The sequence below is a fragment of the Sus scrofa genome, chromosome 13 (genome assembly GCF_054392235.1).
Source record: "Sus scrofa isolate SSC_HxYL_T2T_F1_AM1 chromosome 13, Sscrofa_HxYL_maternal_Yorkshire_Landrace_v2.0, whole genome shotgun sequence".
Classification (NCBI taxonomy): Eukaryota; Metazoa; Chordata; class Mammalia; order Artiodactyla; family Suidae; genus Sus; species Sus scrofa.
This window is the reverse complement of record NC_139395.1, coordinates 52722850-52748962: the sequence shown is the minus strand read 5'-3', so window position 1 is coordinate 52748962 and position 26113 is coordinate 52722850. Positions and strand designations below refer to the sequence as shown.

General features: G+C 36.7%; 1 protein-coding gene across 48 annotated transcripts in view; it reads left to right on the top strand.

Moving 5' to 3' along the window:
* The window catches only part of ERC2 (ELKS/RAB6-interacting/CAST family member 2), a 983951-nt gene that overhangs the window by 456363 nt on the left and 501475 nt on the right, over window positions 1–26113 (top strand). For 45 of the 48 annotated variants that reach the window (XR_014823359.1, XR_002337959.2, XR_014823361.1 and 42 more), the window contains 3 exons: window positions 12758–12895; window positions 20610–20750; window positions 23859–23999. Coding sequence is in view for 15 of the 48 variants with exons in the window: in XM_021070729.2 (XP_020926388.1) it covers window positions 12758–12895; window positions 20610–20750; window positions 23859–23999 (420 nt within the window). In the remaining 33 variants the exon portion in view is untranslated. Of the gene's footprint in view, window positions 1–12757; window positions 12896–20609; window positions 20751–23858; window positions 24000–26113 lie in introns of those variants that run through there. The other 3 variants (XR_014823369.1, XR_014823368.1, XR_014823367.1) reach the window with 1 other exon arrangement.

Below are 26113 nucleotides of genomic sequence, written 5' to 3'. Positions count from 1 at the left end.
GGCATGTTGCATATGTATATTGCACCACATATGGCAGTTGATAGGAACATATTTAAAACTATATACTTCAAAAATAGTTTAAATAAATGAAGATGAAATCCTAAAAGTATTTCAAGTACTTCCTAGGAAGCCAAGAAACGATAAATAGAGGAAATGAACAGAAAACAAATGACAAAAAAGCAGAGGTAAGCCCTAACATATCAATAATTACCTTACATAAATGTTCAGAACATATCAATTAAAATACAGAGATTACCAAAGTGGATTAAACAAAACAAAAATGTGATACCACTATATACTATCAGTAAAAGTCACTTAATATGCAGTAACATAGGTATGTTAAAAGTAAAAGAATGGAAAAAGATGTATCATGTTAACAGTAATTGGTAGAAAGGAGAAATGGCTATAGTAATATCAGACAAAGTATACTTAAGAGCAAATGAAATTACTAGGGACATAAGGTGACATTATATAATAATATAGGAAGTAATCCACCAAGAAGATGCGGTAAATCTATATGTGTGTGCACCAAACAAAAGAGCTTCAAAATATATAAAATAAAACCAGATAGAACTAAATGGCATAATAGGCAAATTCATGATAATAGTAGGGGACTTCAACACCCCTTCTGTCAACAAATCATAGAACAAAATACAGAAATTTAGCAAAGATACAGAAGAATTGAACAACTTTATTAACTAATGAGAGCTATTTCACATTATAGTACACTCCACCCCAAAACTGCAGACTATAACATTCTTTTCAAGTCTTCATGTAACATTCATCAATATTGACCCTACTCAGTGTTGTAAAAGAAACCTCATCATATTTAAAATAATTTATATTCTTACCTCCTCTGTCGAAAATTAATTGACCATAGGTGTCTGGGTTTATTTCTGGGTTCTCTATTCTGTTCCTTTGGTCTGTATGTCTGTTTTTGTACCAGTAACACACTGTCTTGATTTTTGTAGCTTTATGATGTTGTCTGAAGTCTGCGAGAGTCATGCCTCCTCGTTTTTTTTTTTTCCCTTCAGGATTGCTTTGGCAATTCTGAGTCTTTTATTGTTGCATATAAATTTTTGGATTGTTTATTCTAGTTCTGTGGAAAATGTCAAAATCAAAAATTTTGATAGAGATTGTATTGAATATATAGATTGCTTTGAGTAGTATAGTCATTTTAACAATATTAATTCTTCCAATCCAGAAGCATAAAATATCTTTCCATTTCTTTGAATCCTCTTTAATTTCCTTGATTAAGGTTTTATAGTTCTTGGCATATAAGTCCTTTACCTCCTTGGTCAGGTGTATTCCCAGGTATTTGATTTTGGGGGGTGCAATTTTAAAAGAATATATTGTATTTTTGTATTCCTTTTCCAATATTTCATTGTTAGTGTATGGAAATGCAACTCATTTCTGAATGTTAATCTTATCTCCTGCTAGTTTGCTGAATTTGTTGATCAGTTGAAGTTGTTTTTGGGTTGAGTCTGTAGGGTCTTCTATATATAGTATCATGTCATCTGCATATAGTGACAGTTTTACCTCTTCTCTTCCAATTTGGATGCCTTTTGCTTTTTTTTGTTTGATTACTGGGGCTAGGACTTCCAGTACCATGTTGAAAAACAGTGGTGAGAGTGGGCATCCTTGTCTTGTTCTAGATTTTAGTGGAAGGCTTTCAGCTTTTCTCTGTGAGTATTATATTTGCTATGGGTTTGTCATAAATAGCTTTAATTATATTAAGGTATGTTCCCTCTATACCCACTTTGGTAAGAGTTTGGATCGTGAGTGGATGTTAGACTTTGTCAAATGCTTTTGCTGCATCTATTGAGATGATCATGTGGTTTTTTACTTTTTTGTTAATGTGGTTTATGATGTTATTGATTTGCATATGTTGAACCATCCTTGTGCACCTGTGATGAATCCCACCTGGTGTATGATCTTTTTGATATGTTGTTGTGTTCAGATGGCTAAAATTTTATTGAGAATTTTTGCTTCTATATTCATCAAAGCTATTGGCCTACAGTTTTCTTTTTTTAGTGTTATCTTTGTCTGGTTTTGGAATTAGGGTGATCGTGGCGTCGTAGAATGTCTTTGGGAGTGTTCCTTCTTCTCCAAACTTTTGAAAAAGTTTAGGAGAATGGGTATAAGTTCCTCTTTGTATGTTTGGTAGAATTTACCTGTGAAGCCATCTGGTCCTGGACTTTTATTTGTAGGGAGTGTTTTTATGACATATTCAATTTCATTTCTAGTGATTGGTCTATTCAGTTGATCTATTTCTTCTTGATTCATTTTTGGCAGGCTGTAAATGTCTAGAAAGTTGTCCATTTCTTCTAGGTTGTCAAGTTTGTTGATATACAATTGTCCTTACTGTTCTCTTGTGGTTTTTTGTATTTCTCTAGTATCTGCTGTGACTTTTCCTTTTTCATTTCTTACTTTGTTTGTATGAGTTTTTTTCTTTCCTCTTCTTGGTGAATCTAGCCAGAGGTTTGTCGATTTTGTGTACCTTTTCAAAGAGCCAGCTCTTGGTTTTATTTATTTCTTCTATCATTTTTTAAATCTCTATTTTATTGATTTCCTCTTTAATATTTATGATTTCCTTCCTTCTGCCAACTTTAGGTTTTGTTTGTTCTTCTTTTTCTAATTCATTTAAGTGTTGGGTTAAGTTGTTCATTTGAGATTTTTCTTCTTTTTTGAGGAAGGCCTGTATTGCTATGAATTTCCCTCTGAGCACTGCTTTTGCAGCTTCCCATTGATTTTGAGTGGTTGTGTCTTCATTATCATTTGTCTCGAGGTATTTTTTACTTTCCTTCTTGATTTCCTCATTGACCCATTGGTTTTTTAGTAGCATGTTCTTTAGTCTCCATGTAGTTAGTTTTTTCTCATTTCTTGTCCTGTGTTTGATTTCTAGTTTCATGGCATTGTGGGCAGAGAAAATACTTGAAATAATTTGTGTACTCTTAAATTTGTTGAGGTTAGCTTTATGCCCCAGTATGTGATTGATCCTTGAGAATGTTCCATGTGCACTTGAGAAGAATGTGTATTCTGATTTTTTTTTTGTCTGTAATGTCCTGAACATATTTATTAAGTCTAACCTTTCTACTATGTCATTTAGGATCTCTCTTGCCTTATAGATTCTTTCTAGAGGATCTGTCCATTGATGTGAGTGGGGTGTTAAAGTCTTATGCTATGATTGTATTCCCATGTATTTCTCCTTTTATGTCTGTTAGTATTTGTTGTAGGTACCTGGGTGCTCCTGTATTAGGGACATATATATTGATGATTGTATTTTCCTCTCCTTGAATGGATCCTTTTACCATTTAATAGTGTCCTTCTTTGTCTTTCTTAATGGACTTCATTTTAAAGTCTATTTTTTCTGATATGAGTATTGCAACTCTTGATTTCCTGTCTTGTCCACTGGCATGAAGTAACTTTTCCCATGCCCTCATGTTCAATCTATATGTGTCCTTTGCTCTAAGGTGAATTTCTTGTAGACAGCAGATTGTAGGTTTTTTCATTTTTTTAAAATCTAATCTGCCACTTTATGTCTTTTGATTGGAGCATTCAGTCCATTGACGTTTAAGGTGATTATTGATAAATGTGTATTTATTGCCATTTTAAACCTTGTTTTCTAGTTGACTCAATGTTTCTCTTTTTTTCTTTTCTTTTTTGTGTTGGATGGTTTCCATTTATTTTATGCTTGAGTACTTTTCTTTTCAGTTTTTGTGAAAGTGATGTTCAGTTTTGATTTGTGGTTGCCCTGTTTTTTAAGCACGTTAAGCCCTTTCTATACCTGCTTGCTTTTGCCTGATAGTCATATAGGCTCAAAGATGTCATTAATATAAAAAAAAGAATCTATATTTTCTTAATTTACTTCCACACATTGTATGATTTTGATTTAAAGAAAAACAAACAAAAAAAAACCCCAAAAAACAAAAACGTCTTCATGTTTAGATCTGTATGCTGGCTTATTTAAGTGACTGTGTTCCAATTGTGGTTTACTCTGTCCTAATTCTTCTTTTTCTCTTTTCTCTCTCTCTTTTTTCTTTTTAATTTAGCAAGCCCTTTCAGTATTTCTTTTAGAATGGGTTTAGTATTGCTGTACTCTTTTAGCTTTTGTTTGTTGGAGAAATTCTTTATTTTCTCTTCTATTTTAAATGATATTCTTGCTGGATAGAGTATTCTAGATTGCAAATTTTTTCTTTCACTGCTTTAAATATATCTTGCCATTCCCTTCTGACCAGGAGTGTTTCTGTAGAGAAATCAGCTGGTAGCCTTATGGGGGCTCCCTTATAATTAATGCTTTGCTTTTCTCTTGCTGCCTTTAGAATCCATATGAGGGGATTTTACATGCAAGAAGTACTCTGTGCTGATTATGATGATGGAGGGGGCCATCTGGCAAGGACCTGAGGTCATCTTGTTGCAGGCAAGAGCAATGCCTGGCCAACAGCCAGGCCGAAACTAAATAGTGCCTGTAACTTTGAGTTACTGTCATTGCTTAGTGATTAACTAACCCCACTAGTATCCATGTGGTCATGGGTGTGATCCCTGGCCTTGCTCAGTGGGTTAAGGATCTGGTGTTGCCATGAGCTATTGTATAGGTTGTAGATGTGGCTCAAATCCCATGTTGCTGTGTCTGTGGCATAGGCTGGCAGCTGCAGCTCCAATTTGACCCTTAGCCTGGGAACCTCCATATGCCATGGGTGCCACCCTAACAAGACAAACAAAAACATAACAAAAACACCATAAATAATGCCAATAACCTGATTAATTTTGAAAGAGGACCCCAAGTTCAGATGAGAATTTAGCCAGATTGACTCCTTGACATTAGCTTTCTGAGACCTTAAACACAGAAACCCATCACACTATGCTCAGACTTGTGATCTGCAGATTGTGAGATAACAAATTCATGTTGTTTTAAGCTACAAATTTATGTTAATATTTTATGCACCAGTCAAAAATAAATCCAATGTGTTGATTTAAATTTTTGTGTTTCAATCTATTGTTTATTACATCCTGTGCTAACAGTCAGTTTTGCCTTTCCCCCTAAGTGTTCTCACCATTCCACTTGTTGTTATGTAAAAGGTATTTTTGGAGGAGAATTATGGAAAGGTGTAGGAGTAGGACACATGAAGAATCTGTCTCTCCATCTAGACAACAGTTGCCCTGGCAGAATCTGTCTTATGTTATTTTGGAAATCTGAAGTCTATTGAAAGCTTGCAATTTCCAAGGGAAGGTATGGATAGTAAAAATACAGTTAATTTTGGTCACTGTCAGCTCTTAGCATAGTATAAACTACCTCTCCCCTACGCCTTAGCCAAATGGAAGGCAGATGAACATGTGTTCTTTGAGCAGTCCACACATAGCTCACGGCAGCCAGAGTGGGTAAGAAGGATCCTGTCCTCCAAATAATGGGGATTTGTGCTCAAGGAACTAAAAGAAGATATGGAAAAGTCAAGAAAACATAGTGTGAACAAAATGGAAATATTAATAAATATATAGAAAAACTTGTAATGTTGGTTGTAGAACTATAAATATAATAACATTCATTGAATTTAAGAAAAAATTTTAAAAAATAGAAATACTAAAAAGAAACCAGAAGGAAATTTTGGAGTTGGAACGTGTAATAACTGAAATAATAAAATTACTAAAAGGATTCAGAGGCAGCTTTGAGCAGCAGAAGAAAGAATCAGCAAACTTGAAGTAATAAAAATTATTGAGTCTGAGGAGCAGAAAGAAAAAAATTATTTAACAAAAGTGAACACAGTGTGCAGGACCTATGGTACACCATCCAGCAGATGAACATACACACTGTGGGAGTCCCAAATAGAGAAAGGAGAGACTAAGGGGCAAAGAGAATATCTGAAAAAATAATAGCCTAAAAAATTACAACTTTGTTTTAAGACACGAATATAAACATTCAAAAAGCTCAGTGAATTCCAAGAAACTCCATGAACTCCAAGAAAGATGAACTCAAGCAGATCCACATGGAGACACATTATAATCATACTTTTGAAGCCAAAGATAAAAGAGAATCTTGAAAGCAGCAAGAGAGAAATGTCCTTTCACTTGCAAGGGATCTTAAATAAGATTAAAATAAGATTATAAGCATATTGCTAATTGGAGAGTTTGGTGGCCAGAAGGCAATGGGCTGATATATTCGAAGTGCTGAAAGAAAATAAAAATAAAAAGTGTTAACTAAGAATCCTACTTCTAGCAAAACCATTCTTCAGGAGTTAGGAAAAGGGTTCCCTTTGTGGCTCAGCAGTAGCAAACCAACTAGTATCTATGAGGACTTGAGTTCAATCGCAGGCCTCTCAGGGATTAAGGATCTGGTGTTGCTGTGAGCTGTTGTCTCATATGTGGCACAGATCTGGTGTTGCTGTGGCTGTGGTGTAGGCTGGCAGCTACTACTCTGATTCAGCCCCTAGCCTGGGCACTTCCATATGCCATGGGTGTAGCCCTAAAAAGACCAAAAAAATAGAGAGAGAGAGAGAGAGAGAAATGAAGATACTCCCAGATGAAAAAAATGCTGAGTGAGCTCATTACCACTACAGCTGTCCTGCAGAAAGCATTCAAGGGTTTTCTACAGGGTGAAATAAAAGGAAACTAGATGGTAACTTAAAGCTATGTGAAAAAATAAAGATCTCAATAAAGATAAATGCATGGGCAATTACAAAGGCTACTGTTCTTATAACAATGGTATGTAACTCTACTTTTTAATAATTTTCTACATAATTTAAGAGGTAAGTGCATTTAAAAGATTTATGTTTTGGGGCACACAGTGTATAAAGATGTAATTTTGTGACATAAACAACTGAAAGGGTTGGGGGAAGAGCTGTAACAGAGAAATATTTTTGTATGTTATTGAAGTTAAGCTGGCATAAATTCAAATAAAGTGTTATTACTTTGAGATGGTAAATGTAATTGCCATGATAACTATGAAGAAAATACCTATAGAATATACACAAAAGGAAGTGATAAAATAATTTAAACATTTCACTACAAAAAGCAACTAAGCACAAAAGTAGATAGTAATGCAGGGAATGAGGAACAAAAATTTTTAAGGTATATAGAAAACAAATGGAAAAATGACAGTATAAGTCCCTTCTTTTCAGTAATTACTTTAAATGTAAATGGACTAAACTCTCCAACTGAAAGATAGAGATTAGAGATTGGCAGAATGGATCAAGGAAACAATAAAAAAGAAAACATACCCAATTATATGATGTCTCTAAGAGGCTTACTTTAGATTCAAAAACACAAATAGGGATGGAAAAACATATTCCATGCAAATAGTAACTGAAAGAGAGCCACGGTAGTTACCCTAATATCAGTTAAAATAGACTTTAAAGAGATAAAGTTGTTATAAATTAATAAAAGTTTCAATACAACAAGATTAAAGCAGTTAAAAGCATTTATGCACCTAATGACAGACCATCAAAATACATGAAGCAAAAACTGGCAGAACTGAAGGGAGAAAAAATTCTGCAATGATAGTTGGAGGCTTCCAATACTCTTAATATTAGAACAGCTAGAGAGAAGTTAAACAGGGAAATAAAGGACTTAATGCAGTAAACCAATGAGAGCTAACAGACATGTTCAGTATACTCTACTCAATAATAGCACACACATTCTTCTTAAGTGTACGGGGGACATTTTCAAGGCGAGGCCATTTTGGGGGCCACAAATAAAGTCTCAGTAGATTTAAAAAATTGAGATACCTTGACAAGTATCTTCTCTGACAGCAGGAGAAGTTAGAAATCAGTTACAGAAGAAAAACTGGAAAAGTCAGAAATTTGTGGAAGTTAAACAACATACTTTTAATGGATCAAAACAGAAATCACAATGGAAATTAGAAAATACTTGGAGTTGAAAAAAACCAAAAACACAAAAATACTGAAACTTGTGGGATACAGAGAATGCAATATTGTGAATGAAATTTAAGTTTATAAATGCTTACATTAAAAAAAAAACAAGAAAAATCTCACATCAACAGCCTCACTTTACAACTTAAGAAATTAGAAAAGAAGCAAAATGGATAGATGTAGAGACTACTACACTGAGCAAAGTAAACCAGACAAATATCACATGATCTTGCTTTGTATATGGAATCTAAAACAAATGATACAAATAAACTTATATATAAAACAGAAGTAGATCCACAGACAGAAGTAGATCCATAGACAGAAAATACACTTGGTTACCAAATGAGAATGATATGGGGGAGGGATAAATTAGGAGTTTGGAATTAACATATACATAAATTTTTTAAAAAGCAAAAAAAAAAAAGAAAAAAGAATATAGAAGGGAAAACTAAACCAAAAGCTACTATAAGGAAGAAAACAAAGAGAACAGAGATAAGTGAAATAGAGACTAGAAAGACAAAGAAAATCAGTGAAACCAAAATTTAGTTCTTTGAAAAGATCAGTAAAGTTAACAAAACTTTACCTAGGTGGACTAAGAAAAAAAGAAAACTTAAATTACTAAAATTAGAAATTAAAGTCAAGACATTACTACCAGCTCTGCAGAAATAAGTTTTATAGGCAAATACTATAAACAGTTGTATGCTAACATAGATGTAATGAACATATTCCTAGAAACACCAAACTACTAAGACCAAAGCATGAAGAAATGGAAAATTTGAGTAGAACTGTAACTAGCAAGGGGATTGAGTCAATAATCAAAAATCTCCCAAAAGAGACCCGAGAGCTTCACTGATGAAGTCTGGTCCTGGGAGGTTAGCAGGAGTGGTTTTTTAAGGCTGGGGCAATGCTGGCTGGTGATAGAAGAACAGGTGAGCTTTCCTGTGAAAAGCCTCATGTTCCATGTCAGAGAGTTTGGATTTTATCTGCAGGCAATGGGAAGCAATTGAAGAGTTTTAAGAAAGGAAGTCTGTAACAAATCAGATCTTCGTTATAGGAGGGTTATTTGTGCTGCTGTTTGGAGACCAGATGAGAGGGGCAGCAATTGTGGCATCAAGGAGGCTGCTGTTGTTTTGTCAAAGACATCTCTCCTATGGGAGCCTACACTTGTGTGAAAACCCACAAAAATCTCCCTCTGGGCATTGGCCCTCCTCAGACTTGGCAGGCCTGGAGTTTCAGAAGTCAGCTTGAAGCTGTTGGAATTAGGGCTGTCTGAGGACCTCCAGGCCCTGAGCTCTTCCTTGACCTTTCTCCTCTCTCTTGTGGTCAGCTCTGGAAGGTGCAGTTTCCTCTTGAGCAAAACTGGCTCTTTCTGAGTCTGTCCAGCTCTGATGGAAAGGCAGCTCAGTTCAAAGGCAAGGACAACTCTCTGCTCAGGTCCATCTCCAGCCTTCTTCTGCTCAGGCTCATCTCTTATTTTATCAAGTCACAGTGACCACCAGTAAGTTGGCTATGTTGCTTAAGTGGTTTCCATTTTTTGTAGCATGAGGGATTTCTCACAAAATCTTCACTTTCCACCTTCAAACCTCCCCATCCTAATCTTGGTTTTCAATTTGCTTATTTTCTACTACCTTCTCTTTGAATCTACTATAGCCTCCGCTTTTGAAGAAAAGTTCCCAGCACTTTTTTCTTGTAAATATCATTAATGATTTGTTAACATTAGAAAGCTGTAAAGTAATTTTTAAAAAAGATGCAGAATTTTACACTTAACCCTAGTCTCCTAAAATTAAAAATTTTAAATTGAGTCTTTCTTGGAGTAACAAAGAAATACTTCCTTCTACAATGTGTCCTTTTAAAATGTACAGACTTATTGTTCAAAGCACATTTAAAGAACCATTCTTGTACTTTATAGTTGGTCTTAAAATAGCTTTTATTCTGTCTATATGTTCAAGGAAAACAGACTCACAGAATGCAGGGGAAGTTTAAAGAAGTAAAGCAAAATCATCAGTTGTACCATTATCAAATAATATTTTAATGGGTTACTCATATAAGTATTTTTGTTCTATGCTAGAATTTTTTCTTTTTACAAATATTTTACATTCTCCTTTTTTTCTTCTCATTCTATTTCCACTTAGTTATCAATTGTATGCAAACATTTCAAATATTTGCATAATGGTTTAAATTTTTATATACACATATAAACTAAAAATGACCTTTAATCTCACCAACTAGGTAATTTAGTTGTCACTAAAAATAAGTAAAACCCACATGAAATCACATAGAAAATTCAAGCAGAAAACTATAGAAATGTACAAAAATGAGAAAGATAAGCTTCCCTCCATCCTTTGCACCCTAGAACCTGTCCCCCAAAGTTAAACACTGTTAAAATTTATTTATTTTTCCTAGAATAAAATTTTATTTTAATAGCTGCATCTATTTATAGGCTCTTTTTTTTTTTTTTTAAATTTTCACAAGAGGCTATATTCTTTACCCTGGTCTGTGCTCTACTTTTATTAAGAATCATTCTTGGCATTTTTTGTGCAAAATTTTTAAAGTGTATCCCTAGCTTTATAAATGTCTCTAGTTCCAGATCTGATTTTGAGTCCTGTTTGTGGTATAACTGGCTCTTCTGCTGAGTTCTTAGATGTTAGATAAATAGATATGTCACCCCTGTACCTCCAGATCTCACCAGCCCATATGTCTTCAGCTCTTATCTCCTACCTGCATTCTCCTAGGACCCCTGACCCTCAACATCTTTAGTCTTCCCTGTAATTTGGGGAGGCCCAAGGGAGTCTCACACAGGCTCATAGCAGTCTTCTTTAACCTCTATTTCTAGTGCTCAAAGTCCCTTGAAATCACTACTGCCTTGGGGTTCATGCCCTGAGAAGAAGTCCCCTCTCCCTCTCCAGGGCACTGTATCTCAGGGTGCACAGGGTATCTTAATCTGTTTGCTTGGAGCCATGGATTTGCAAATACGTGTGTATACAGATATATTTGTGGGTGAATACTCAACACACATTCTCTCTCAAGAGTCAGTCCTCTCAGCTTCTGGATTCTTCTGTATAACTATAATTCAGATAGCTAGCCATCCATATATTTGCTCACTTGCATATTTGCTAATGTTGTGTAACTACATGAAACTTGTCTGGAATGGAAGGAGCCTTTGACTACAGATGATTATACATTTTGAGTTCCTGTGTTTTCCATGGAGAGACAGTGAATTCTCTCACTGGTAGCTGGATAGGAACACAGTGCATTTTGATGAAGGAAAAGGTTAATAATTTGACCTAAACCAGGATGTCTGTCTCAAGGCAGAAAACAAGTCTTATTATAAAGTACATTTGTAGGAGTTCCGGTTGTGGCTCAGTGGATTAAGAGCACAACTAGTATCCATGAGGATACAGATTTGATTCCTGGTCTCACTCAGTGGGTTAAGGATCCAGCATTGCTGCAAGCTGCAGCGTAGCTCTCAGATGCAACTTGGAGCTCGTGTTGCTGTGTCTATGGTATAGGCCAGCAGCTGCAGCTCTGATTTGACCCCTAGTCTGGGATCTTCCATATGCTGCAGGTGTGGCTCTCAAAAGAAAAAAAAAAAGTGTATTTACAGAAAGAGGAAGAAGGAGGAGCCAAAGGGAAGGAGAAAGTAAGGAATAAAAGAAGGAAGGAGCAAAGGAAGGTGGGAAGAATGGAAGGATGGAAAGACCGTCTCCATGTCCGCATCCATTTTAACCCTTGAAAAAATTAGCCAAGTCCTCTGTCCTCAGATTAAGGGTCAGCAGGGTCATTATCTTTGCATAGAGCTATGTCGATGCTGCTACTGCTGCCATCTCTGCTGTCATCCTTCCTCTTTTTATTGCTTTTACTATTGTCATTATTTGTATTGCCATTCCAGAGTCATGCTATATGAATCAAGTAATCCTAAAATTAGTTTGAATCACACATTGTGGAGCACACATTTGGAATGATTTCCTGAGAAAGCCTGGGTGCAGAATACAAATATTTTGAATGGACTTATCTTAGAGTTGTACTGCTTTTTTTCCTTGTCATTTTAAAACCCTTAATACGAATAAATTGTTTGTACAGTGGGGCTTTTTTTTTAATCCTTAGATAAGAAATACATGGTTTGAAAGCAGAGAATAAAAACATGAATGATAATGTAGGCAATGCCCAAGAGAAGGTCTTTCCTGTTGCTTCTGGGCAGGCGTTATAATCGGCTATTTGGTGTGTTTATTTCAGGCTTCAGATAGTGGATAAAAGTAGCTGGTTGGTTGCCAGCACATGACTTACTTGCCAGATGGAGTGTTTAGTACTTGTTACATTTGATTTATATCACAAATTCTTGCCATTAACAGTCTTAATGGTGATAACCTACTTGGCTTTTCATGTGGTTACTTTGAAACAGCAACTTGACAACATTTGGCATATCACAAAGTTTCATACTGAATAAAGAAGTGAGTGAATGACATAGGTTCTGTCATATACTGATGTGTTGCTCAGTGCAGAATAAGCCCCCAATACGTGTCCGTCCATTGAATGAATAAATCCTGCAAATGTGTTTTCTTTGATTCACTACACCAAGATGAGGTCTATGGACTTGAGACTTAAAGGGCTGATGAAAGGGTAGAAACAGAAATAACAGTGCTTACATTTCTGAAGGACTTAACATTTGAATGGAAAGAGATGTTCTGCTCATCTGTATTACCATTTAAAGACAGAGTTGAATTACATGGAAGAAAGAAGTTCTCATCAAAATGTCCTTGATTCTAAGTCAAAGTATAACCTTGTAATACTGACAATTTCCACAATCTTGGGTCTATTTTTTAATAGGTCCAATTCAGGAATCTTGGCACTAGATATATAATAAAATGTGCATTAAACATGGTGATCTTTACTTTCAGATTGAAAACTTGCAAGAACAACTTAGAGATAAAGACAAGCAACTGACCAATCTGAAAGACAGAGTGAAGTCCCTGCAGACTGATTCCAGTAATACAGATACTGCACTGGCAACTCTTGAGGAGGCTTTGTCAGAGAAGGTGAGCTTGGACTAAAGATTAGTGGGGGTAATCAGGATTTAGAGAAATCATGATTGGGACAAGATGATCCAAATGCATTTTGTTGTGCCTGCTTTTCTCTGTGTACTCACATTAACCCTAGTCCCCACTTGGCCTCCCACTCCTATGCTAGCTCTCTGTGGTAAACTTCACACATTGAAGCCCAAGGATTGTTTTTGAAATGCATGCCTGATCATATCACCCTTGGCCCTGACTAAAAACTTTCAACTACCTTGGCATTGTTTTTAGAATGATAGAAACCAAAATCTTTAACCTCACCCATAGAGTCTGTCTCATCATCTGCTCTGACTCTTTTCTGACCAGCCATTTCCCTGCCTGCCTGCCTTCCCCTCCCTCCCCACCCTTTCCCTCCCTTCCTTTCTTCTTTCCTTCCTTTTTCTTTCTTCCTTCACTCTTTCCTTCCTCTCTCCCTATCCCCCCCTCCCCCTTCTTTCTCTATCTTTGGAATTCAGGCCAAGAGAAGGTACATAACTTGAGCAAGGTCTCAAGGGTGGTTGGGTGGCCTCTTCCATTTTCTCATGTGCTCACATGCTTGTAAACATACATGTGCATGCATATACACATGTGCTTGTGAGTGCATAAAGAGAATGAAATGATGGAAACAGGCAGAGAGGAACGAAATAGAGGGAAAATATTTTTAAAGATGGCAGAGGCCCCATGGTTAAGAATTAGACTCTAGGCTTGGCTTGATTCCACCAGGTTCTACTATGAAAAGGACCTTCATCACAGTGTACAATGTTCTTATAAGAATTCAGTGAGATGAGGCATGAGCAGCACTCAGCAGAGCAGCAGATAGAGAGTGAGCACTCCAAAGGGATGAGTTGCTCTTACTGATATTTTAAAAGTGAGTATGTGAGAGAGATGCAGAGGCTGGATGATAATGGTCCTGGCTGTCTTAGAGAAGACGACAGAGGCAAGCAAGACATCACTATCCCCCATCATTTCTTAAGTGTCAAGGAGCCAGTACCCAAGAACCAAGCAGGTAAAATGGGTAGGGATTCTGAGCAAAGATAGCTTATTTGTGGTTGGATATGTCATGCATCAGTCCAGGCTTTAGGCCCATGTTATTGACATAATTATTTTCAAACTAAGCTTGAAAAACAAAGAAAAGAAACCTTAATTTTTTTTTTTTTTGTCTTTTTTGTTGTTGTTGTTGCTATTTCTTGGGTCGCTCCCACGGCATATGGAGGTTCCCAGGCTAGGGGTTGAATCGGAGCTGTAGCCACCGGCCTACGCCAGAGCCACAGCAACGAGGGATCCGAGCCGCGTCTGCAACCTACACCACAGCTCACGGCAATGCCGGATCGTTAACCCACTGAGCAAGGGCAGGGATCGAACCCGCAACCTCATGGTTCCTAGTCGGATTCGTTAACCACTGCGCCACGACGGGAACTCCAGAAACCTTAATTTTTAAAGTATGTGAGTAGACCCCATTTCATTTCTTTTTCTTGGTCTTACCATTTTTGATTTTGCAGTGCTTTGCAGGATTTGCCACAAATGCAGGGGGTAATTTTTGGGAGGAGGGCAGTGGATATCAGAGTATAGTAATAGCATTGTCTTCTATTCTCCATTATCATAAATTCTAGGGTAATGAGCTTAAATGGAAGGATATCTACAAGCCAGTCTCAGCTCTGCCACTAAGTAACTGGGTGACTTCAACAGATAACTCTCTCATGGAGCCTCAAATTCCCATTTGTAGGATGGGGAAATTTGATTAAATAACCTACCAGTTCCACAAGTCAGTGAATCTTAAAGAAATCTTATCTGAATTTGACTTTTGAATCACCAGGAAGTGACTCTGAAAATATAATTCTTAGGCCCCATGTATACCTACTGAATCAGAACCTTGAGTAGAGCCTGGAAGTCTGCACTTTGGCAAGCTCACTAGATCATTGTGACTCTAATCTAAGAATCACTGCTCTATGCTAAAAATATAGAAACTAAAACAAAAACAAAAAAAAACCCATAATGCCATAGCTAGATAGTCTTAATGTTCCTATTAATAATTAGAAGATTATCAGAGTTCCTTGGTGGTGTAGCCTTTAAGGACTTAGTGTTGTCATTGCTGTGGCTTGACTTACTACTATGGCTCAGGTTTGATCCCTGGCCCCAGAACTTCTGTATGCTGTGGGAATGGCCAAAAAAATTAAAAATAAATAATAAATAAAAATTATAAGATTATAACTTAAGCATTAAATTAGAGGATTTTATTTGGAAATATAAGAATAAGATGATTTTTCAGAGAAAATATTCTTTTTATAATTTTCAGGAATTCAGTATCAATTTCCTTGTAGTATTTTGTTTGTAAACTTGAATAAGGAAATGTTATTTCAATAACTATTAATAATTATGTATCTCTTTTGCAGTTTTTGAGTGATATAATTTTAGTCCACTTGTTTCTCTTGAATTTTTTCTCCAAATACACAGAAATAACTTTATACTATATATTTTTCCATGTCATGGATTTTTGGCAGAATTTTATTGGTGTTTTTTTCCCCATTACAGTTTGATTTATTTGGAATTCCCATTGTGTCTCAGCGGCAATGAAATTAACTAGCATCCAGGAGGACTCGGGTTCGATCCCTGGCCTTTCTCAGTGGGTTAAGGATCCAGCTTTGCCATGAGCTGTGGTGTAGCTTGGGGATGCAGCTTGATCTGGTGTGGCTGTGGTATGGGCCAGCAGCTGTAGCTCTCATTCAACCCCTAGCCTGGGAACTTCCATGTGCTGTAGGTGCCGCCCTAAAAAAAAGCAAAAAAAAATTTTCTTTTTTTTAAATTTATTCTAGTTTAAATTCCAAAACAATTCTCAAATCAGAATCTACTCCCTTTATTTAAGCTCTTCCTTTGAGATGGAAGGGATGTCCAGGAAGGAAATCTTGAAGTCCGTGGGAGGCTGGTCCCCTCAAAATGTCCCTACTATTGATAATTACATCACATGGGGCAAGACTCTTCTCTTCTCCAGGCATCTCAGTACCTTTTCTGCAAAATGTACATTTAAACTAGCTGACCTCTAAATTTCATTATCTTTTGGGATTGCCTTGACAATAACTATTCAGTTTTCTAATCTCAGGCATGTGGAATCTGCACTGGCCCATAGATTAGGAGTTGAGAATTTGATGCTATGAAGGGCAAGGCAGGAGCAAAAATGAGAGAAGAGGGTTTGGTGTTAAGCAGTAGGGACTGAAGTGACTATGGCAAGCTGGAGCATCTCTGACCTATCTCAAAATTTTCAAGTTTTGATTTTAAATTATGATTCTTAAACTAAACAAAAATAGTTTGGTAGGTCAGCTTTGGCCTTTGAGCTATTGGTTTCCAAAGTCCATTTGCACCTGATTTTTAGCCTTTCACCTGCTGATAAATAAAAGCAAACATAGAGCAACTTACTTGGAAGGAGTTTTTAAAAGGTGCCCAAATCAGAATGCTAGTGTATTTGAAAAACACAGACAAAAACATTGGATAGGAGCTGGCACAGTTCTCTATTATAGGATAGAGATTAGTAGATTTATTGTAAGTGTTTATTCCAGTGGGTATCAAACTTTTGTATGTATCCAAAGTAATCTTATCATCTAGAGAGCTTCTTAAAATGAAGTTTCCTGGATTCTCTTTCTTAGTGAGTCTGATTCAGTGCTCTTCTGTGGGGCACAGGAATCTTTGATTTTTAACAAGCATGCCTAGTGATTCTGATGCAAGGGTTTGGAAGACCACACTTTGAGAAACATTAAATCCATGCTCTTTTCTCCTTCCTTTGTTTCTTTCTTTTTTGCTTTTTAGGGCCACACCTATGGCATATGAAAGTTCCCAGGCTAGGGGTCAAATCAGAGCTATGGCTGCCACAGCAACTCAGGATCTGCATCTTCGACCTACGCTGCAGCTCAGGGCAATGCCAGATCCCCTACACACTGAGTGAGGCCAGGGGTTGAACCCATGTCCTCATGGATATAGTCGGATTCACTTCTGCTGTGCCACAACAGGAACTCCCCATTGTCTTTCATTTTAAAGAGAGGGAATGGGCTCAGTGAGGTGAAATGACTTGCTCAGAAATGAGAATATGGGACATGTTCAGCACCATTCCCCATTTCTGGGCCCTGGGTAGACATCATTAATCAACCATGGCACCAGTTAACGTCTCAACCCAGCACTCTGGGAAGCCACTTGTACTCTCTCTAAGTGTGCCTGTAATTGAGACTTTGTTGCTTCCTCTGGATTATCCCAGTGTTATTCAGTTCATGGGTGATGAGATGGGACTAAAACCCAAATATTGTGTTCCTTGTGCATTTGACAACATTGCAATCACTTTTAATGGCCTTTCCCTGAGAAGTTCCATTTTTATCCATGTATAATTGGACACAGTGCAAAAAAAGAAAATGTTTAATTAAAAATCATAGACTTAAGGAACATTTAATTATTTGCTGCCTTTTGGTTGATGAGTAGTGTCCATTAGGCACCATCCACCATTTCACTTGGATTATTACATCCCAGGAAGTGTGTTATTCCTTTTAACTTCCCAGAAGTTATTCAAATCGGTAGAGAGTTAAAAAATAATGCCACATAGTGAGTTAAGATTGAGTATGACTTAGTTCTAGGATTGACACACAGAAGCTCAAGGAACCCACAGTGTTTATAAAGCCCGTCTCGCCAACCCTTGCTGTGGCCACATAGCAGATAAGCAGTTGAGAAAGCCAGATAGCAGAGCTGGAGGCCACTGCAGTGCTGCTCCTGCCCAGTGATAAAGCACAAGTAGATTAGACCTGTGCAAAGCCATATGGGTGCACAGAGAACACTTGCCAATGCAAATAAGACTAAAACAAGAACACATTGTTGGAATTTCTGCAAGTTAGTTGTTAATCAAGTAGATCATGGCATATTACGGCCTTTTAACACATGTTTTTGACATCTGGCCCTGCGCGGCTGACAGTTAAATTAGTTTTGTGATTGACAGAGAAATATTTTGTACTATTGAATCATCAATAACACTTAAAAACATTATACTCCTTGCTGATTTTTTTTGTCATCGATGCCTATTCAATAGTACAAGTGCTTAGGGCAACTCAACCTAATTTCCAAGTGACTCTGACACCTTTTGGATGTTAACATGCGTACTCAATTTCATTTCCTGTCCTTTGAAGACGGGTTGATCCTTAATTTGAATTCGTGTTCCTTCCATCAGCCTTTTTAATTGCCAGTTGTTTGCCAGACAGTTTGCCCAGCCCTGGGTTAAGAGAATCGTAAGATTTGAATATTGCTCTTTAGAAAGCAAGACTGAGAGAGTGGACTGCAGTAAAATCAAGTGAAGGGTGCCTAGAGGGAATAAATGCCCCATGTTATGGCCAGAGCAATTTTTGGGAAGGTTTCTAAATAGTGAGGTGACACAGTCAGTTTGGGGCTTTAAAAATGTCACTCCAGAACTTCCTGTCATGGCTTAGCAGTAATGAACCTGACTTGTATCCATGAGGACGCGGGTTCAACCCCTAGCCTTGCTGAATGGATTAAGGATCTGGCATTGCTGTGAGCTGTGGTGTAGGTCACAGATATAGCTGGGGTCCTGTGTTACTGTGGCTGTGGTGTAGACTCGCAGCTGCAGCTCCAATTCGACTCCTAGCCTGGGAACTTCCATATGCCGAGTCTGCAGCCCCAAAAAAAAAAAAAAAAAAAAAAGACAAAAAAAGACAAAAAAAAGTCACTCCAAGAGCCATGGGGTGGAAGTGATGGGATGGAGAGGGCCTGTTTGTTGGGTGACTAGCTGTGAAGCTTTTTCAGTAAGTGCAGGCAAAAGGCAGTAAGGGTGGAGTTCCTGTCATGGCTCAGTGGTTAACAAATCCGACCAGGCGCCGTGAGGTTGCAGGTTCGATCCCTGGCCTTGCTTGGTGGGTTAAGGATACGGCGTTGCCGTGAGCTGTGGTGTAGGATGCAGACGTGGCTCAGATGCCACATTGCTGTGGTTCTGGCGTAGGCCGGGGTCTATAGCTCCAACTCAACCCCTAGCCTGGGAACCTCCATATGCTGCAGAAGTGGCCTAAGAAAATGGCAAAAAGACCAAAAGAAAAAAGAAAAAAAAAAAAAGAAAAAAAAAAGGCAGTAAGGGCTCAGTTGCTGAAATTGTTGAAAGTCCTTGAGAGACTTAACTGTGCACTGAGGCCATTTCCTTCATCTGTTGACCAAACCACATAATCATCCACTTACCAATGACACAAAATGAAATAGAACTGTAACTGAAATCAAGAAGAAACAAGTGTAGGCAACTAATAGACTCATTTGTTCTATTTCTACACTGACTTGTAATAATTTACTTCATTTTAAAGTGTTTTAAAATAATTACTATACAATAATAGTACTTTTTTCCTCCTTGAAAGCATTAGACGTATAAATTACTGTCATTGGGGTAGAACAGTTGCTTCCCTGGGGGATCTTAAATCATAGGTTAAGTGTTCAAACTAACTTCCCTCTGAATTAAACACTATTTTACAGTTGTCTTATGTATCAGACATTGTTTTGTGCTATATACTTATAAGAATGTAAAAGATAATATCCTTAAGAATCATTATTGCACCAGTATTTCTTAACATGGCCATCCAAAAGGAAATTATGCGTTGGGTAATTTGAAACAAATTTCAGAAATCTAGGTCAAATTTTACTCAAGCAGAATTTTCCTTTAAAAAGGGATTCTTATTTTGATATTGGTAAGATTTCACATATTTGGAAAATATGTATACCAGAGTAGTGTTTACTTCAGTATAAGAGTCAAGGGCAGGCAGGCCCTCACATCTCCTTGAATGTCTCCAGGCATATGTGTGTGACAGTGTGTTCTAATGGATGTGGCTAAGACTTAGACAGCCCTGGACATCAGGGTGGGCCTTCCCTTTATGAGCTAGGTCACTTTGGATGGGTTAGTAGGTCTCTATGAACCTGAGTTTCCTCCCTATTACTCTGTTACCAGTAGTTCTGGTTCAGCTCTCACAGATGTGATGATGACTAGATGTATACACAGGGTACATCACAGTACCTGGCATGTAGTAACCTCTCAGTAAATCAGTTGTTTAAAACTCTATTCAAATTCTAGGACTGTTTCAAGTCTCTACTGATTGAGAATATAGAAGTAAATAAACACACCTCCAGAACCATTGGAAAATAACTTATATGATAAGCTTATTCTTTATTTTGTCTCAAGTTCTTACTGTGAGTCTAGCCCTAAGTACTTGGATGGTCTAGGTCCTGCCCCACTTTGACCCTCCCCCCATTTCTGGTGAGAAGAGTCTTCAGAAACCAAGGAGAGTTCTTTGACATCAAATGAGAAAGTCAATCCAAGAGACTGGTTTTGCCTCTTCCCCTTGCCCATACAAGACTTTGTGCCTGAACCTCCCTTTTCTGGAATTACTCTTGGAATTTTTCTGATACCACCATGAATGTAAAAATAGTAGGGAGAAGATTAACAAGCTGACTATAACTTCAATTAACAAGCTGAAAGCTGTATTGACTACCTTTCCCAGATATTGTTATGCACAGCCTGTTCACAAACTGAGTTTTGAATGTCTTGTGTGTTGATTCCTGTAGAACATTTCTTACGTGTATTGCTTCTTATTTCTTTCTGTAGCATGCCTTGACACAGACACTCCGGTGGGTTCTCATCTCTCCCTCTCTCCTTTTTTTTTTTTTTTTTTTTTTTACAATTGCCTCGCAGGAAAGGATAATTGAACGTTTGAAAGAACAACGAGAGAGAGATGATCGGGAAAGACTAGAAGAGATAGAGTCATTCCGAAAAGAGAACAAAGACCTGAAGGAGAAGGTCAATGCTTTACAAGCTGAACTGACTGAAAAAGAGGTGAGTCTGGAAAAACAAATGAACCACCCTGGTGGTTCTCATAAACCCATGCTCATGGTAGCCTCAAGAGACTAGAGATTTAGTTTGAGGGACCATGTGAAATCATGGGGGACATAGTTACCTTTGCTTTGTAAAATTATCTGAATTGAAAGAACAGGATATACTATAACTCCTTTCATCTGGTGATGCGCTATGCATATCTTCTGTATTCTACTGTCCACATAGAATGTAGCGTCTTGAAATTTTTCTTGATGTCATACCATGTTTCTATGGTTTGGAAGATTCTGTATTTTTTTCAATGTCCCATGATCTCTTATTTGAGATAACAATAGTATTGGTAATAATAACAATCACTTCACTTTACTGAAGGCCTGATATGTACTATACTTGTGTTGGGAGTTGTACATTCATCTGTGCTTCTCAGATGGATCACTTGATGACTCAAATTATGAAATATGGAACCATGCTGGACACATAGGTGTAGGTTGGCGCTGCTCTTCTCAGACATCATTTTTATTTTATGGTAAGGAGTATTTTATGGAAGGAGTATTTTATTTTATTTTATGGAAGGAGTATTTTAACGCTGGTGCAAACGTGAATTCAGAATACAACTCTCACCTGTATCTTAATGTAAAATAATATGCTTTAAAGACATTTTTTCTTGGTGGTTGTGGAGGATGTCCTTACTCTGAGGGATACTTATAACCCCGTTAGTTTATTTAGGGATACTTTGGTAGAAAAGTTTGAGAAGTAGCAATGCACATTCTTTTATTTAGTCTCCAAAACTCTGGATATCCACCGTTGTCCACAGTTGGTCCTTTCACATTTATTTTTGTCTGTAGAAACTGTCTATCTCCTTTGGGGCTGTTACAGATCCTTTTACCCTGTGGGCTGTATCACAGCATAGTTGTGTATTTCCCAGCTCCAAAGTTATCACCTCAGTCCTTGTGTTTTGATAATTTTATACAAATTAAAGTACTATCTAAATTAGGAATCCAAGAAGGGAGGAATTGATGAGTAATAGGAGTTTTGAGGACCCGTAGAAGCAAAATTATATTTCTTAAAGCTTAAGCACACTAGTTCCTTTGATATGAAAATAAAGAATATAAATCTTCTTCCTACTATTTCATTGCTAATTCCACCGTGGGTATCTGTAGTTAATGTATTTGGTATGTAACAGAAGGTACAGAATTTTCTATCTCATTTGTACCACTAACCACAGATTACAAGTGTTTTTCATGAGTTTGCACCTTAAAATAAATAAATAAATATTTGTAATTGAAAAGAGATCTTAATGACATGGTAAAGCATAAGCTTTAAACAAAAAGAATTTTGTTAACAATGCCTACATTGTATGAATTTCAGACAGGCATTCCTGCAAACATTTATTTTTCCTGTATAATAATGTGCCTGCCACTGGGTTGGTGTGTCAGTCAAGGTTCCACCAGAAAAACAGGCCTGTATTAAGAAATTTAACTGTATTAAGAAATTTATTGCAAGGAATTGGCTTACATAGTTATGGGGGCTGGTCAAGCACATCCAGAATTCACACGGAAGGCCATCAGGAAGGGTGTACTAGAAACTGTCAGACAGGAGATGATGCCGCAGCCCACAGGTAGAATCTCTTTTTTTCTGAGTGAAAACTCAGTTCTGCTCCTAAAGCCCTTCAACTGATAGGATCAGTCCCACTCAGATTATGGAGACCAATATCCTTTAGTCAAAGCAGCTTATCATAGATGTTAGTCACATCTGCAAAATACCTCCATAGCAACACTTAGATTAGTGTTTGAAAAGCTGGGGACTGTGGCCTAACCAAGTTGACACAGACAACTGTCACACCTGGCAATTTAGAATTTATAAAGGAAAACAGCATGTAACTGTTGTTAGCAGGGTGCTTATAGTTAACTTGGGGTAATAATCTTCACCATGACAAAGTGCTTGGATTATAAGGTCCTTTGTTATTTCTGTGGAAGTTACATGATAAAGACCATTGAAATTGGAGATGGAGACCTAGGTTTGAGACCTGTGTCTCCAATTAATAGCCTCAGAACCTTGGAGAAGACAAAGCCTCACATGAGCCTTAGTTTCCTAACCTAAAAAATGAGAAGGGCTAACCTGTATTTCAGAGGGTTATTAGGACCCAGGTTGTTTGCTGGGTGATTGTGGTGGTATCTTTTTCAATAATGCTTTACCAGTGCCCATGAAGCAGTGAAGTACTAGACCCATCATTTACTGAGAAACTGCTGTTGTGCTTAGTATCCTCCTAGGCACTGCAAATGATGTAAAGGAAAGGCACCATGTCTGATTTTGGGTTGAACCTAACATTTATTCACATAATTAGATGTTGCTAACCATTTCCTGTTTGGTGATAGACATTGCCTTCCTAGTTATATTCTGTGATATATGCAATACTTATTTCTTTACCTTTTGGGGTTCATACTCTACAGGGGAACCCTTGGTCTGGGTGTGTTTGCTAAATGAAGCAACTTAGGTAACCCCATGTCTGAGTTGGGGAAATTCATTCTATCTGCTGCATCTGAATTTACAAAAGACTAAAACATGAAATCTACTCTAAATTTTTGATTCATTTTATCTTTGGTTCTCTAAATGTTCAAGAACCATTAGTCATTTTTCTGTTAAAGAAATAGAGTTTGATTTAAAAAAACTTAATAGGATTCTTCTTTTATACTTGATTTGCTCTTTTTGGGGAGAAAAGCATTAAATTTCTTTCGTATTTATCTTAGAGTCTGTGTGACCTGACAGCAGTAAATGTAAATGGAAGGTTCACGGTGTCTGCTTTGCCATGACATGTAAAGACCACCTTGGGACTCAGATCATTAGCATAACTTGGAGACACGAAACATGCATTTACTGACCACACCATTTGGTCACATTTGATTTTATTGCAATTAGATCCTGCTCAGTTCTGTAAACTAGCCAACTTTAATTTCCTGGCCAGAGCCGACTATTGTTACCTTAGTAAGACTATATTTACCCTCTCTGTCTAATGCATGCTTTATTGCTATGTATAGAATCAATGTATTCACATCGAAGACATTGCTAGTAGAAATTTCAGTGTTTTACTTACTACTGTTCTTTTCCTTTTAGTCTAGTTTAATTGACCTTAAGGAACATGCATCTTCATTAGCCTCAGCTGGGCTGAAAAGAGACTCCAAATTAAAATCTCTAGAAATAGCCATTGAACAAAAGAAAGAAGAATGTAGCAAATTGGAAGCACAGTTAAAGAAGGTAAGTGAAATCTAAGAAAAAACATACCCAGTTTATGATGAATTTATACAATAGGAAAGGAAGTGATATTTTTCAAAAGTCTTTTATCTTTTATCATCTGCTGATAAAAGGATTAATTAGCCATCTTAATTCCTCAGAAGTCTGCATCAAATCTGTCTGTGAACCTCAAAAATTATCTTTATTTCCTGTCTGGAAAACAAAACAAAACAAAACGTGATGAATAGGTAAAAATAATAGGAGAAGTGAAAAATATAAAAGCCAACCATTACTCGCTGGAAATATCTCAACTATCAAAAAAGATAAATGGAAACATTTTGCAGCAAACCAAAGAATCCAAGGGCCCCATTTTATGTTGATAAACTTTTACTACTTGCATAAGTAGGTCAATTTTTTAATTGGAATTTTGTAAAAGTTTACATGACAATGTTAAATTTCCAGAAGTTTACCAAAATAGTCAAGTCCTTGGAAGATCTGTGGATTGACTATTTTATACCAGAAATGGCCTTAATGTCTAAGCAAGCTTGTATGTAGAAGGCTTCAGAAAAGAAAGCAGACTCTTTGCATTGCAACATTAACATGTTTTCTCTGAACTGGACATTTTTGTGGAGTACATTTCCAGTCATGCATCATTCCTTTGACTTTTTCCCTGTGTTGTTTGGTATGTCTGCACTCATTGTTCACATAAAACTCATAACATTATGAGTTTAAGCATTTTGTTTCCCTTTGACAACTTATAAACTTATTCAAAAGAGATAAGAACCTAAACAAACAAAGCATATAATAAAATTTGACTATGTATAATTCATAACACACTGGGATGGGGATTTATTTGCTAAAGTTATGAAAATGTATGATATAGATGATAGGGATGTGAAAGCATCATATATCTGTGGAGAAATTATTCTGGATAATTTAAATTTTAATACACTATTTTTTATGTTGCAGTATATAACCGAAATGTGATTACACTGTGTTCACTTTACCATAGAATTTTAGGAAATTGTCATGAGATTTCACACTCGTGAGTCTCCTTACTAACATAGAAAAAGATAAATATGCAGTTCAAATCCCTTTGCAACAAAACACCGGAAAATCTCTATATTGCAAAGTCTCTTTCCTAATCCACTCAATATCTCATTTTTTTTTCAAGCAATGTCTAGTTAAATAAAAATCTTGAAGAGTAGAAGAATTTAAATTGCCCATTTGAATGTGTTTAAATGGGAATTGACTTGGCCGTTTATGATTTGGGTATATGACATACATTCGTGACACATATATGAATGTGTTCTGCAATATGTTATACATGCATATGCATAGCCAGAAGTGAACCTGAGAAAAGTTTTTATTTAATGAATAGTTTTATGATCTAATATAACTCTGTGAAAAAGAGCAGTTCATTGGCTCCCTGTGGTGGTCCTTTGAATTATATTCCCTTAGTTGCAATGTGCTATGTGCTGAAGGAGAACCCCACACAGACCTGGGCATAAAAGATGCCCATCATCATCTCTGAAGAGCCATTATGGAGTTGAGGGCATCCCATATATTATTTCTGCAGATACATACTTAACGTATTCCCTTTTAGTGTCAGTTATCCATGGAATATGAAATCCTCTGGAAATTAAAAGGAAGAGGTTCACACATTGATACTTGTAGTTTCTATGTATATAACTAGTTTAATAAATGAGCATATATGCAGTTCAGTTTAGTTTCTTTCAGCATAGCTATGGTCACCCCCAAAAGTCAATTAGAGCCTGTGGTTTCCTTAGGTACTCAGACACCACGTATTGAAATTCAGAGATCAAATCCTGTAAATATCTTAGCATTATTTCCGACAACATTTTAACATTCTGCCACATTACCAGGATTAAAATAACAAATATGGTTGTCTTGCTGTAAAGGACCTGTTTAATTTATGAAAAGATAATTTATTTCTCAGTGTATAAATAATCTTTGCATATACTATCTCCTAAATGCATAGTACAGTGAGATTAAATAAAGTTAATTATAATTTAAGTATTTTTATATCTAACCTGCAGATGCTGTTAATGTTGTTTTTGGCTTTCTGCATCAACTAAATTCAAGAGTTTAAAATATTTTTTCTAGTAGTCTTTAAT